Source organism: Octopus bimaculoides, chromosome 3 (genome assembly GCF_046866305.1).
Source record: "Octopus bimaculoides isolate indiv1 chromosome 3, ASM4686630v1, whole genome shotgun sequence".
NCBI lineage: Eukaryota > Metazoa > Mollusca > Cephalopoda > Octopoda > Octopodidae > Octopus > Octopus bimaculoides.
In genome coordinates, this window is record NC_142930.1 from 67,411,284 (window position 1) to 67,426,914 (window position 15,631).

The following is a 15,631-nucleotide window of genomic DNA, read 5'->3' on the forward strand; positions in this document are numbered from 1 at the left end:
TACATGATGGAATGATCTGCTCAAAAGAGCAGCTTCTCTTAAATGACATTGAATAATCTAGCAATTAGATGCAGTAATTCTGAAAAACAGATGGTATGTATGGTTATAGATCTGATTCATAAAATCTGGCCTAGGGCTAAACAAAAACAACACCATGGAATTAATACCTTTCTAGAAGTGTGATGAAAACTAAAAGCAAAATAGATTATAGTAATTTAAAATTGCAAGTAAGAGTAATTAAACTGTGCATTATCTTAATTCTTAACACATATAAAATAGGCATAGAAGTGAAATGAAAATTAATAGAACAGTAGATCTATTTAACAGTGATATTGCAGTTATTGATTGCAAGAGAAACCTTCCTTTTTCTAAGTTGGTAGACTGTTACAATAAATAATAAATATATAAACAGACAGACAGAGACACACACACACATATATATGTACATACAAACATATGCATAATATAGAAGACAGAAAGAAGTTGTAACATTACCAGCAAGATTTGAACTCTGTATCTGCTGTAAACTGTATAGCTGTGCTAACCACTACACCAAAGCAATATTGCAACTTTGACAGTCTAAATCAAGAGACTTAACCTAATTAGCTAACATTTCATACCAGAGGCCTGACAAGAGAATCCCATTCTATGCAGTATTAAGTATGGTATTATATAATACACAAGACTATATATGTATGCGCATATATATATATATATATATATATATATATATATATATATAAACGGGTGAAGACCCCCCTTTGGTCATGAATGACCATGGGATGCACCTAGAAAGTTCCCCTCCGAGGCACAAATCTGAGGAAGGTTGTTAATGGAAGACTAACAGTCACTCATGCATAACAGGCTCCCCACTCCCCACTCCATGCCATTGATGTTATCCAAGGGAAAGGCAAAGGCCAATAATACAGCTTGGCACCAGTGATGTCACAATTCATTTCTTCAGCTGAGTGAACTGGAGCAACATGAAATAAAGTGTCTTACTCAAGAACACAACACACAGCCCAGTTTTGGAATCAAACTCACTACCTCATGATTGTGAGCCCAACAGTCTAACCATTGAGCCATGTGCATTCACTGTATGTATATGTATGTGTGTGTGTGTGTGTGTGTGTGTGTGTGTGTGTGTATATATATACTGAAAGAAGATTTGTTGTGTGTGTTTGTGTGTGTGTTTGCACACGTGTATTTGTACAGAAGTACAGCACGTTGTGTTATCAGTCTCACCAGTCAACAAACTATGCTTTGTGCTTTTGAAGTTGTATGGAATAAGACTTGAAAAACAGATAGATGCTAGAGACAGGAAAAGCATTTGGTTGAAAAAAAAAGTCTCAACATATTTTATATTTTATCTTTTGTTTTAGTCGTTGTATTGCAGCCATGCAAGGATACCGCATGAAGAATTTTTAGTTGACTGTATTGATCCCAGCACTTATTTTTAAAAAGCCTACTCATTCTAATAGTCTCTTTTGTCAAACTGCTAAGTTATGAGGACTTAAACATACCTAAACCAGTTGTCAAGTGGAAGGAACACAGACAAACACAGACACACACAAAATATAAATACATATATTCAACAGGCTTCTTTCAGTTTCCGTCTACCAAATCCACTCACAAGGCTTTGCTCAGCCCAAGGCTATAGTAAAAATAACTTGCCCAAGGTGCTACATCCAACACATGCAAGGATGAAAAAAAACAAATGTAAAATGAAACACATAAGAATACACACACATATACATGCACATTCATACATACATATATGCACACATACACACATACATGGTATATGCTTGGATACAATAGATTGTTAGCACTACTACTACTGTTCAAATATTCATGTCTGCAAATATTAGCAGTTGTTAATATCAAATTGTTTTTAACATTTGCAATAAATGTGATGAAAGCCAGGGGACTCTAGAGAAAGTATTATAGAAATTATTATTCTAGCTCTGTATAACAGTATAATTCTAATATAGCAGTTATGAGGGCATAATTCATGATAGAGAATGCAGCTGCTTCATATACAGAAACAATATTGAACTACAAAATTCTGTTACAGCTAGCAAGTGTCACAGCATTGCTAAAACAATTGGCAGCAGCATTAATGATTATATCTAACCTATACAGTGACTGTTTCAACAATCTATACTACTCCCACAGCAAGTAATGAAATTATACTACCTAGCTAGAATACCTAAACCCTTTTGTATTGTAATAATAAGACAATGTTTGCAAAGATAAAAATGAAGACATTATGAAACCAAGAGAAACAGGTCTTTGTGGGCAATTTGATGGGAAATTTCTGACTATCCAAGATAATGTATTGACAAAGTTGGGTATGCTATTTTGTAAAAAAGTGTCATTATTTTCATGGTAAAAGGGTTTAACTCTTTAGCCATGAAACTGGCCAAATCCAGCCTAAATATTTTACATGTTTTAGGTCAAAACCAACTAAACCTAGCCCTTCATATTTATCCCAGTATGTCAGTTTAAAAAGTACAATCATGTCATCAAAATTCAAAAGCAATGAGAAAATGCATGATTGATTTGAAACAGTGTGAATAAATAAGCTAAAGGGTTCAAATACATTAAACTGCAGCAAAACATTATTGCCTCAATCACAACATAGACTTTCTTTTCTACTTGAGACAAATTTCAAACATGTATTCTAAATAACACATTTATTAATTCCAATAACACATCTTTTAACTTTACTCACACAATTTTGTGACATTTAAAAATACTACCATATATTCATTTGATGTTGTACTACTAAACTCCAAAACTCGTATAAAATCAGTAAGAAGACAGAAAAGCAAAGAAAGAAAGAAAATGAATAGGAAAGAGGGAAAAAGAGATAAAAAGAAAGGTGAAAAATAGAAAAGAAGGAAAGAAGCTGTCAGTTTGTTATTAAGAAGTAATTCAACTTCTAGGAAAATTCTAGAGCATTAAAATTAGATTTGACCTTTCTCCTGTCTTCGCATTTCCAAAATATTGCTTCTCTTATTCACATTAATCACTTATTCTCAATCTTTCCAAATAACTACATTAATTCTTCTTGTACTGTTATCTCCCTCTTACATAGGATATTTGATTGATCTTTAAATTCGGAGAACCTTACTTAACCCTCTACACATTGTATTTGATAAATATGCCCATTATTTTCTGTTCAATGATCAAAACACCACTGTTCTGATGTATGATATTTTCCAGTTTGAATGCATGCTCTTAATACAGACAAATGTAAGTGTATTTACTCTTATATAATCTGTAATATAAAACTCCTTATAGTATAAACATACTATACAGGTATTTCCTTTCTTCAAAGTTTCTCTGAACAACATAATAATGGTTCATAAATTTTATACATATGCAAGCGTAGACATGCCTGTATGGTAATAAGTTTGCTCCCCAACCACATGGTTCCAGGTTTAGTCCCACTGCATGGTACTTTGGGCAAGTGTCTTCTACTATAGCCTCAGGATAACCAAAGCCTTGTAAATGGATTTGATAGATGGAAACTGAAAGATACCAGCATGGACAATGGACATTAAATGAAGATGATGATGATGATGATAATATATATATATATATATATATATTATATATATATATATATATATATATATATATATATATTATATATATATATATATATATATATATATATTATATATATATATATATATATATTATATATATGTTCTTTTATTTTTTTACATGTTTCAGCCCTAAGACTGGACCATGCTGGGGCACCACCAGCGTAATCACCCCTTTAATGGCCAATTCTGTGATTGGCTTCTGGTGAAGGAGTGTGCCTGACACTGCCACTGCCCACCCAAATCCCCTGTCTTGATATTGGTTCATCCGGGACCTTGGATAGCAGGAAGCCAAGTTGTTTCTTGAAAACATCTACTCCCACTCCATGAAGATCCCTCAGATATTTTGGCAAGGCACCAAATAGCTGTGGGCCCCTGAATCCCAAGCCACCACAGCACATGGTTCTCACTCTAGATGGGATGTGTGTGTGTTTGTGTGTGTGTGTGTGTGTGTCTTTGTGTTTGTCCTGCTCCACTATGTGACAACTGGTGTTGGTGTGTTTACATCCTTGTAACTTAGCAGTTTGGCAAAAGAGACTGATAGAATAAGTACTAGGCTTAAAGAAAAAAATGTAGTGAAGTCAATTCATTCAACTAAAAATTCTTCAAGGTGGTGCCCCAGCATGGCCACAGTTTAATGACTGAAACAAGTAACAGATAAAAGATACGTCTTTTACACATATGTCTTCTACTTGAGAGTAGAAGTGTAAATCAAGTAAAGCACCTTTGTAAACTTAGTTTCGTGACCCAGTTTCCATTTCTTGTAACTATTTCAATTCACTAACTTAGCTATTTGTAGGATGAACTTGTGCAATCACATTTATCCTTCCATTATTGTTATCAAGACATGAGTGTGTAAATCACAAAACTATTGTTAGTCTCCATCTGTTGCCCTTAGTCCTTGATAGCTTCTTGGCTGTCGTTTACACTCTCAAACTCACTACATCATAGCACCTAGGTCTGATATAATGAATATGAGGAATGGTATTAGATCTATCCATATTCAATTCCATCATCATTACCATCAATCTGAATCACTAAATCTTTCCCATTACAATGCCTGTGTACTGAACAATAGTATCAGTCTTTTCTGTATCCAGTAACACTCTTCTTTACTGCTTGCCATCATCCTCTCTTCTATATGTCACTTTATGACACTCACTGCTCTCTCTGAATATTGTCCATCTCTATTGCTATCTATCACTAGCTCTTTCTTATCATCCCCTATTGTTACTGCTATCCACTAATCATTCACACTTTCACACATTACTTCCTACTATCACACTCCCTCCCTCATCTTAATTACTCCTATTCCTCTATCATCATACCTCGGATCTTGTTCAAAACGGGGGGAGGGGGCACCAGTTTTCATTAATGTTTTATGTAGTGTTTTTGGTACCGAAAGACTTTCAAACTTTGTATACTTATCTATTTCGTGTTATAGAACAGAAAAAAATTTTTGTATTCGGATTTATTTCATGTAAAAAATTGTCTTATTTCAATAATTTCAACCAATCACTGACAAGTATTCAGCTGTTTACAAGTTACTCCTTTGGCACTTTAAGCGGTGTAAAGCGTATTTAATCTCCATTACTTCTGACATTTTGCAGAGGCAACACACGTGTGTTCGTTTTCCCTAACCGACTTGCTCCTTCCCTCAAAAACCATGCCTTGTGCCTATAATAGAAAGGTTTGTTAGCTACTGCCAATATGCTTCAGCCATTTTTTGACAAGGAAATAATAATTTTATCACCGCCGAGATTCGTTTGTTTACGTAGTCAGCACTTAATTTTTACGGTTGAATGGACGTCAGTCATTGGTTGAAATTACAGAAATATGACAACTTTAACATGAAATAACTTGCGATGTATGTTTTTTTGTTAAGAAGACTAAGAGAAAAAGATGTTTTATATGACACATTCTACCAGTGTCCCAAGTTTCAAAGTGTTTCATTAAGAAAATACTGGTGCCCCCGTTTTGAACAAGATCCCATACCTCTTCTATCACTACCTCCTACTCCATCATGCTCCCATTAATCTTCTTTTCAACAATTGACATTCATTACCCCCACCACCACCACCACCACCACTCTGACCCTCATCATTCTGTTCTTATGTCATACTCATACTCTCTCTTCCTTCACCCCTTTGTTCTCTGTCATCACTCTTCTATCCATCTTCTTAGTCACATGTACTTCAAATGAAAGGAAACAATACATGGTAGAGGACTCTTTAGTCTTGCCAAGTACATGACAATCTCTCTATTGCTAGTGCTACAAAATGCACCCAGTGCACTCCATATAGTGGTTGGTATTAGGAATAGCATTTGGCTATAGAAACTACATCAACATTGAAATGCATCACATACACATACATTCTCTGCAGATAAAACATTTCCATGAATAACTTCAGAGACATTTATTTTCATAGTTTAATTGCTTTCCACTCATATGCATATTTAACATATCATCAGTACTAGATATGTTTTCTTAGATTTGTACTATCTTCACCTGAAGTACAGCCATTTATTTTGTTGTAATTGCTCTCAAGAAAAAAACAAAACAAATTCTTGTGTGAGGAATGACAGTGTGAAACAATATGAAGACACAGCAGTGAATGGTTAAACTAAAAAGTAGTTGCAAAAGTTGATAGAAATGAAATTATGGAAGGTTTAAGCAGGGTGGGGTATATCCAGGGTTGTGGAGGTGAAGTTGGAAACAATTAAGGGGTAGTCAGAGTCGGTAAAACTATAGCAACTCCAACTCACAAAGTCTTTATTTTTTGATATAAAACAGTTATAACATATAGGCCTACTCAAAGTACAAGTGTATGCATATGCTTTATGAGATATGAAGACCACAATGACTTAATTATGTAAAGAGTTAGAGTCAGAAGTGCCAATAGTAGAGGAGTCAGAGTCAAAGTTCTTTGTTTTGACTTCACAGCCCTGGGTATAACAGAGATGTAGTAAGAGTATGATAGTGAAAATAAAGGAAATACAATTGAGAAAAGAGTGCAAGCATTAGTTATTGGGTAAAAAGGATGGAATGGCACCATTACATCACTAATTGTAATTGGAAAATGATATTTTATACCAGAGATACAAGATGTATTGATCATTTACCAAAGCAACATACAATGGATGTTAGGCATGAAAGAGATAAACAAATGTCTCAAATTAAATAAATATGGCTGCAACACTTAAGAAGATTATCAGGAAGAAACATTCAAAGCACATACATTTGGATAAATGCAAGCAATAGATCTAGATATGTTTGTATTAAGTATACTTCATAAATATCAACAAAAATATACCTGTATGTATTCATGTGCATCAAAGAGACTGTCTCACACATACAGATACAATTACATGATAATTATGTAAAACTGTTAGATTTGAAATGTCAGTTCACTTAAAAGCAGAGAGTTTAGGTTCCCAAGAGACCTAAGCGTTCCAATTTATGTAGTGTTTCTAATTCAGTATCTATTTAAGTGGAGGCACATTTTTATAAATAACATTGATAACCTTTTAGAGATAAAAAAAAAAAAAAATCAATAAAGTAAACCCAAACTTTTATCAATAATACAGTAGAGATATATTTTCTTTGTGTTTTAGAGGACTTGGATCAATTTGCATTAATTTTTTGGAAATTGACTTATTGAATTAACAGAGAAAATCAAATTTAAACAACAAGCTTTTTTTATTATACAAGCAACTTTCTATGTTAAGAAATCATCCACACTAAACACACTTTGTAATAACCTAAGACGTTTTAATTAAAATTACACACCTTTAGTGATGAGAATAATCATTATCTAATATTATCCTGTTTTCATTTCAAAAAAGAAAAACAAATATTTACTTACCAGAGAATGATTCATACCAGCCATCATTCTACGCATGTTGTTAAAGATGTCATTAATTCCAAAATAGTCTTCATTTAATCCAAATCCTACTAAATCATTTTTACAGTTAGTACGTTCACAGCTTTTAGACCTCTGTTGATTCCTAATGTGTTCTCGCCCACTGAATCCAAAATCCATCATGCGCATGTGAGTTTTGGGAAATCTTAACATAAAAAGAAAATAAAGATTATACATTACAAACAATAACACATCAAATGTTTACAAAAAATGTTTCCACTGTTTCAATATTTGTAAAAAGTTTCCTTTGTCTAACAACATCAAACTTTTATGGTAAAAGTTTTATTTGTTAATCATAATATAAAAATCTAATTAAAGACTAAAGCCATGAATAGACCTAAAGAAGCATTCTCCAATAAGGCCATTTCAATCTTCAATGAAGTCTCCTCAACAACACAATGATACAATTACTGCATATATTAAGGGAACACTTATACCTGCCACCCACTAATCATAGATAATACACAAGTAAAATAATAAAAGTTGCTGCACATGATCTTTCATCTTCAACATAGTAAAAACTGCCTCCCCAAAACTGGTTTTCCTCTTTAAGACCAGAAAATACTTCAGCACCCAGCAGCTGATAATTGGTTATAGAGTTCAAATGAAACCCACAATGGAATACTGCTCCCACATCTGGGAAAAGTATTTTCATGCATACATGCATCCATCCAGAAAAGAAGCCACCATACCATCTTGCATTGAGTTGCTCACCAACACACTCTAGCCTTTGGGGTATAGATGTGCAGTCTCCTTACTCTTGTCTCACACCATTTGACTCAGGCCTCATCAATTCTTATCATCCAGATTCCCTACCCCTTCAGATCATAAACAAAGGATACACATATCGATGAGTAAGATTTGAGGAGAAAGATTCAAAGTGGTTATATGCAGAAAACTGATTTAAAGTAACTAAAAACTTGTGGGATAGAATTAGCAAATTCAGAAGAAAAATCAACTGTTACCTGGAAGCACAAATTTGATTAAACAAATACATATGAATACTGTACTTATTAATACTAATCTCAGAAAACAACAGAAATAGCAACCAAGTTGCTCCTCAATCAAATTGCACACTACTGACTTAAAAAGGAAAGACTTATTAGATAATATAGTCCAAGCTGACCTACATGTGAATAAGACAGGATAGTTATGGTTTAAATACTTTGATTATAGATCTACTGACATATGCAAAACAATAACTGAATTCAGAAAGCATTAAAGAAGTTCACACGATCAAAAGCATAAAAAGATTTAAATATGTAACATGCAGTAAGATGTATAAATTAATTCTATAGCTGATAAATGACATGGAAGCTGAATGAAATCCAGCTAGATCAAATCCTCACACATATCATAAGAACAAAAATATCAAATTGGCTTCTATTGTTTTGCAGAGCAAATTTCTAACAATCTAAAACATTTATTCAACAACAGCAATATGTATAATTCTAATTCATTACTTAAAACAATAAAATGCTTATTAATGATGTTTAATGCAATAAGATAGCAAGGAATATCATTGATCAACAATACATAACATTTTAAAACATAATAGTTTGTTAACAAATGCTGAAGTGATTCTTCTAGTTACATTGCACACAATATTTTTTACAATATAATTAAATTTTAACTAACCGACAATTTCTCGAAAAAACCTGTTGTGCAAAAGACTTTTGCAATCACACTGAAGTTTTTTTAATGACATCACAGAAGGATCATCCCTTATGACATCACAGAAGGATCATCCCTTATGACATCACAGAAGGATCATCCCTTATGACATCACAGAAGGATCATCCCTTATGACATCACAGAAAAACAACAAATCTCTTCATAAAATGACTTCATCATCAAGATTTTATGAATTGCTTAGCTTAGAAATAGGATGTGTCTTTTTTATTGTTTAACTGTTACCTTCATGGCCTCTGTTCTTCTTAATTTTCTGGACATATTCCATTCCTCAAATCTTTAGCAAAATTGATCTCACTCATCTTAATACAAGAATATTTATAATCTTTCCTCACCAAAACAATATTGTTCCATAACTATTTCCTAGCTAATTTCAATATGAACAAGAATGTCTTCACTCTAAACAACAAATGAAATTTTTCTTTGGTTGGTAAAACTACCTCAGAAAAGACATGATAGTTTATATCATCATCATCATCATCATCGTTTAACGTCCGTTTTCCATGCTAGCATGGGTTGGACAGTTTGACTGGGGACTGGCAAGCCAGGAGGCCTCACCAGGCTCCAATCTGATCTGGCAATGTTTCTACAGCTGGATGTCCTTCCTAGTGCCAACCACTCCAAGAGTGTAGTGGGTGCTTTTTACATTCCACAGGCACAGGAGCTAGTTAGGTGGCACTGGCATCAGCCATGTTTGGATGGTGCTTTTTACATGCTACTGGCACCGGAGCCAGTCAGGGTGAGGGGAGGCTGGCGTTGACCACGTTCAGATGGTGCTTTTTACGTGCCACTGGCACAGGGAGCCAGTCAAGCAGCACTGGCAATGATCTACACATGAATGGTGCTTATTGTGTGCCACCAGTCAGGCAGCACTGGCATCGGCCACAACTACAATTTCCATTTGATTGTGATTTGATTTTTGATGTTGATTTTGATTTTACTTAACTCAATAAGTCTCCTCAAGCACAGCATGTCGCTTAACAATTCAAAGGTACATTTTAAATGGGCTGGTTATGCGACACTGGTATAGGCTGTGGCTGTGATCTCACTTTACTTGCCAGGTCTTCTCAATCACAGCAGATCTCCAGAGGTCTTGGTCTTTCGTCATTGCCTCTGTGAGGCCCAACATTCAAAGGTCATGCTTCACCACTTCATCCCATGTCTTCCTGGGTCTCCCTCTTCCATGGGTTTCTTCCACTGTTAGGGAGTGACACTTCTTCACACAGCTCTCCTCATCCATGACCATACCAGTGCAGTCGTTTCTCTTGTACACTACATCTGATGCTTCTTATGTCCAACATTTCTCTTAGGGTGCTTACACTGTCATATGTGCACACTGACATTACACATCCGGCTGATCATCCTAGCTTCATTTCTTTCAAGCCTACGCATGTCTTCAGCAGTCACGGCCTATGTTTCACTGCCATGTAGCATGGCAGTTTGTACACATGCATCATACAATCTACCTTTCATTCTGAGTGAGAGGCCCTTTGTTAGCAGTAGTGTTAGGAGCTTTCTAAACTTTGCCCAGGCTATTCTTATTCTAGTGGCAATGCTCTCTGAGCATCCACCCCCACTACAGACTTGGTCGCCTAGGTAGCGGAAGCTATCAACTAATTCTAGTTTCTTCCCTTGGTATGTGATGGAATCTGTTTTCTGAGCATCTGCAGTATTTATTACCCTTGTCCATCTACCACACACAAAAGCTATCATCCTGGTTAACCTTCTTATGCGTTCATAGCTTACATTGGGTACATCTTATGGAGTTTCTACCTACACCTTTTCTACAAATCGAACTGGGCCATCTACCTGAAGGGGTTTGGGGTGTGTTCGCCTTTCTACTTACTAGGACTTTGGTTTTTGCAACATTGACTCTAAGGCCCTTCGATTCTAATCGTTGCTTCCAACCTGAAATATCTTCTCTAGTTCTGGTAGTGATTCCTCTATGAGAGCAAGGTCATCAGCATAGAGGAGCTCCCAGGGGCAACCTGTCCTGAATTCCACTGTTATTGCCTGGAGGATTATGATGAATAAGAGGGGGCTGAGGGCTGATCCTTGGTGAACCCCTACTTCTACCCAGAATTCTTCCCTATACTCATTGCCAACCCTTACCTTACTAACAGTATCCCTGTAGTGCTTATTAACCACTCGTCAATTTATATATTCTGAAGTATATATTGAACTTGATCAGTATTGATTGCAAAAGTAGAATAGCCATTTTTTAATGTTTCTGTTAACAACTAACGGAAATAAAATAAAATATAAAGAATTATTTCATAAAACAATCTGTAGGCATAGGTGTGTGGGAAGAAGCTTGCTTCCCAACCACATAATTCCAGGTTCAGTCCCACCAAGGGAAAGTGTCTACTACTATAGCCTTGGGCTGACCAAAGCCTTGTGAGTGGATTTGGTAGACAGAAACTGAAAGAAGCCCATCGTGTGTGTGTCTTTGTGTCTATGTTTATCCCCCACCACTACTTAACAACTAGTTTTGGTGTGTTTACATCCCCATAACTTGGCAGTTCAACAAAAGAAACTGATAAAATAAGTACCAGGCTTAAAAAAAAAAAAGTACTGTTGTCAATCTATGCAACTAAAAATTCTTCAAGGTGGTGCTCCAGCATGGCCCCAATCTAATAACTGAAACAAGTAAAAGATTGTTCACAGCAGTTTAAGAAGAAAATTTTTCTTAACAGAAATTCATCCAAAGCACAATTCTTTTGTAATGAGAATTATATTCTTTTACTCTCATTGGTCTCAGTCATTGGACTGTGAAGATGTTAAGGCAAAGGCCTCAAGGATTTAGTCAATCAGATCAATTCCAATGCATGCTTCAAGACTGGTATTTATTCTATTCGTTTCTTTTTACCAAACTGTTATCAAGATGTAAGGGACATACACAAAGATGCATACACCCACACACATGTACACAAACAGCACACATATATGCAAACCAGGTTTTTGTCTACTAAATTCATTCATTAGTCAACCTGAAGCTGTAGTAGAACAAACTTACACGAGGTGCCATGCAATGGGACTGACCCTGTTTCAACATGGTTGTGAAGCAAACTTCTTAATCATATAGCAATACCTGCACCAACATTTGAAATACTGATGATAAGATATTACATTTTAAATACTGATAATTTATTTCATTAAGTTTCTCCTAAAAATAAAACAAAATCTTATTCACTTTCTATTTCTTAATTACTTGTAGTAATTCCCATTGCATACTTACCATCATTACTGCGTCTCTACTAAAATCCTACTCTAAATGTTATGTGCAATCCTTTCTCCTAAACATTTAAATTTTACTTTTATATCAGTGGTTGTTTTTGCACTTCCAAATACCATTCCTAAAACTATGATCTTTATTTCTAATATTTGAATATTATGATAGCATAGCTATAATAAAAATAGGAAGGGTTAGAATGAGAATGTCAACTGAATTCAACACAGACCAAATTGGCCAGGCATATTCTCAGATGAATCAAAAGTCTGTTTTTTATTTTTGGTTGCTCAATTAAGCAGAGTAAGGTTTCAGTTACATACCCTAAAGCAGACAAAATAAGTCAAAATCATAACTTGCAACCTTGTGGCCAAGGATTTGATCTATTACCCACTTAGATAGATTACTACATCATTAATGATTTTGAAAGATCAGTGAGTCTCTAGACTTCTTTAACCAAATAGAGCTACTTAAAACCCTTTAACATTCAAAACCATATCAGGCCTGAATATTTTACCTCCTTTTTGTTCAAAACCAGTCAGATCCAGCCTCTTGCTCTTTCCTACAATATTATTCCCAAAGTAAAGAGTCACATTGCAGAAATCTCAGAGCTATGAGATAATGCATGATTAATTCAATGCAATGTGAATAAACAAGCATCATATTTGGTAGAATAATCTGAATACTTAAGGGCTAAAAGTTAACTGGTACATAGAGATTATACACAGCCCTATAGACTTGTAGATGTTGTAGTTGTTTAGCCCCAGATCAGCTCAGATCGTGCTCAGACCTGTAATGAAAGGCAGTCTAGCTGTGATATCTTGCTATTTTATTTCAGATTGTTTTCAAATGTATCCTGTTTTAAAAAATGGCAAGTTATGACTAGGAAAATATAGTACGGTGTAAGAGGTATAATTTTGGCAGGGCAGCTTCCATTCCCGACATTTTCACTAGTAAATTGTACTCATGAGATAGTCATGAATGTTACACAACATTCCACTCTGATTCCATTACAAATGTAGTGCTTAGCGAAAAGAAATCAATATTTTCATTGTATGCATCATGTTCTATTCATTTCATTTTAATCTCTAATATGCAACTTTAATTATTTTAAAATGCTTTCAAATTATCTGTGATGGGGCATAGACATGGCTGTGTAGTAAGAAACTTGCTTCCCAACTACATGGGTTCGAGATACAGTCCCACTGCATGATACCTTGGGCAACTGTCTTCCACTATAGCCCATGGCCAGCCAAAGCCTTAAGATTGGATTTTGTAGACAGAAACTGAAAGAAGCCTATCATTTACATATGTGTGGGGCTAAATGGGTGGATGGTGTTAATGTGATAACTGTAAAAAGAGGGTCACTATCATGCATGCTGTTTCCTTTGTTTCTAATCTTCTGTGAAAACATGTCTGGCCATGGGGAAATATTACCTCACTTGGAAACAGGTAAGTGTTGATGACAAGTAGGGCATCTGGTCATAGAAAATCTACCTTAACAAATTCCATCTGATCCTTGCAAGCATGGGAAAGTGGACATTAAAATTTTGTATTAATTTGTTTCAAACACCAGCTTAATAATAACAAAATTATTTCACTAAATTCTTCATCTTTTCAAAATCAACTGAAATAAAGGCAGTGTATTTCAACAGAAATATGGTTAACAAAAGAGTTAATGTACATTTGCTTATGCTGCTATAACATTTCCCACAATCTCTGTCCTTAAAACTACAACATATTTCCAATATGACATCAGCAAATTTTCAACAGCTTTCTAAGACTTACTCTTTTTCACCCAAAGTCTTCTTCAGTCGACTTTCTCTCTGTATTCTCTATCGCAACTTGCAGTACTTTCCTAGTCAACTCACTATTACTTCATGGCATTTATCTCTTATTCTATCCAAAGCATCTAACTACTTTTTTTAGGTTCATTTCAATTCAAACTTTCTTTAGAAATTGTTGGAATGTTAATATGTTTTTCTCAAACTGATTCTTCTTTACATTTTGTTATTTTGTCACCATACATCACTACAATTTTGACAGATGTATTATATATTCTATTTTTTTTAGTAAAAAAAGAAACACGAATTTCTTATATATTTTACATAAACTTCATACTGTAGGCATTATATAGATTATTGTTTCTTACAGCTTACACATTTCTTAGCTAACACTTTCCAGAGATACAAATAAAAAAAATAAAAAAATTAAGCATAATAAATTCAGCTTTGTAAATTCAGATATTTCAAATTCAAGTCTACTCTTTAGGATTTTAAATTTCTTCTGCATCTTTTAAAATTTCTTTTGTCATGAAAGCTCAATAATTTTGTTTAAAGATACAAAAAAAGTTTTTAAAAACCTACCTATTTAGTTCTAAACTTTAAAAACCAAGACAAAAAAATAGCAACATTGATGTAGCAGAAAAAGAGAATTATTCAAATCTAAACTGTTCGGTACTTTTTATGAAAGCATACTACTAGGCTTTATCTTCTATCTTTTACTTGTTTTAGTCATTGGACTGTGGCCATACTAAGGCAATGCTTCGATGGGTTTAATCAAACAAATCAACCCTAGTATATATTTTTATTTTTAAGACTAGTACATATCCTATCAGTATCTTTTGTCAAACTGCTACGTTATGGGGATGTAAACAAACCAACACTGGTAGTCAAGCAATGGTAGGGGACTCACACAAAACGCACACATACATGTATTCACAAATATATCTATATAGGATGGGCTTTTCTCAGTTTTTATTTTTCAAATAAGGTTTTGATTAGCTGGGGACTATAGTTGAAGACACTTGCCCACGGTGCGGCAGAGTGAGACTGAGACCACAGACCACAGTTGAGAAGAGAGCTTCCTTCAAATACCCAATTCTATCACTTTTCATCCTTCAAGGTCAAAATGCTGAGAACAGAATTAACCAGGAAATTCTAAACTCCTTATATATAACTAAGTAGTACCACTGCACAATAAGACTATTGATTCCATTTATAAAATAATTAAAAGTAAAGTTTTATTTGCTCTTTGATAAATGCATCTCCTGAAAAGTCTCATGGAAAAACATATCTTTATTTTTAGATTGAAATTGTAAATCCTGAATTAAACTTGCTATGATTTTTTAAGTCATGTCAATATTTAACTGAATTTTATTTTCTGTTGTA

General features: G+C 34.5%; 1 protein-coding gene across 22 annotated transcripts in view; it reads right to left on the minus strand.

Moving 5' to 3' along the window:
* Nucleotides 1–15,631, minus strand: part of LOC106870336 (myeloid leukemia factor 1) — an 86,713-nt gene that overhangs the window by 13,706 nt on the left and 57,376 nt on the right. For 21 of the 22 annotated variants that reach the window (XM_089349155.1, XM_014916366.3, XM_089349148.1 and 18 more), the window contains one exon: nt 7,484–7,685. In XM_089349155.1, coding sequence (XP_089205281.1) covers nt 7,484–7,669 — 186 coding nt within the window. In that variant the 5' untranslated portion in view covers nt 7,670–7,685. Of the gene's footprint in view, nt 1–7,483; nt 7,686–9,178; nt 9,317–15,631 lie in introns of those variants that run through there. The other variant, XM_014916365.3, reaches the window with a different exon arrangement.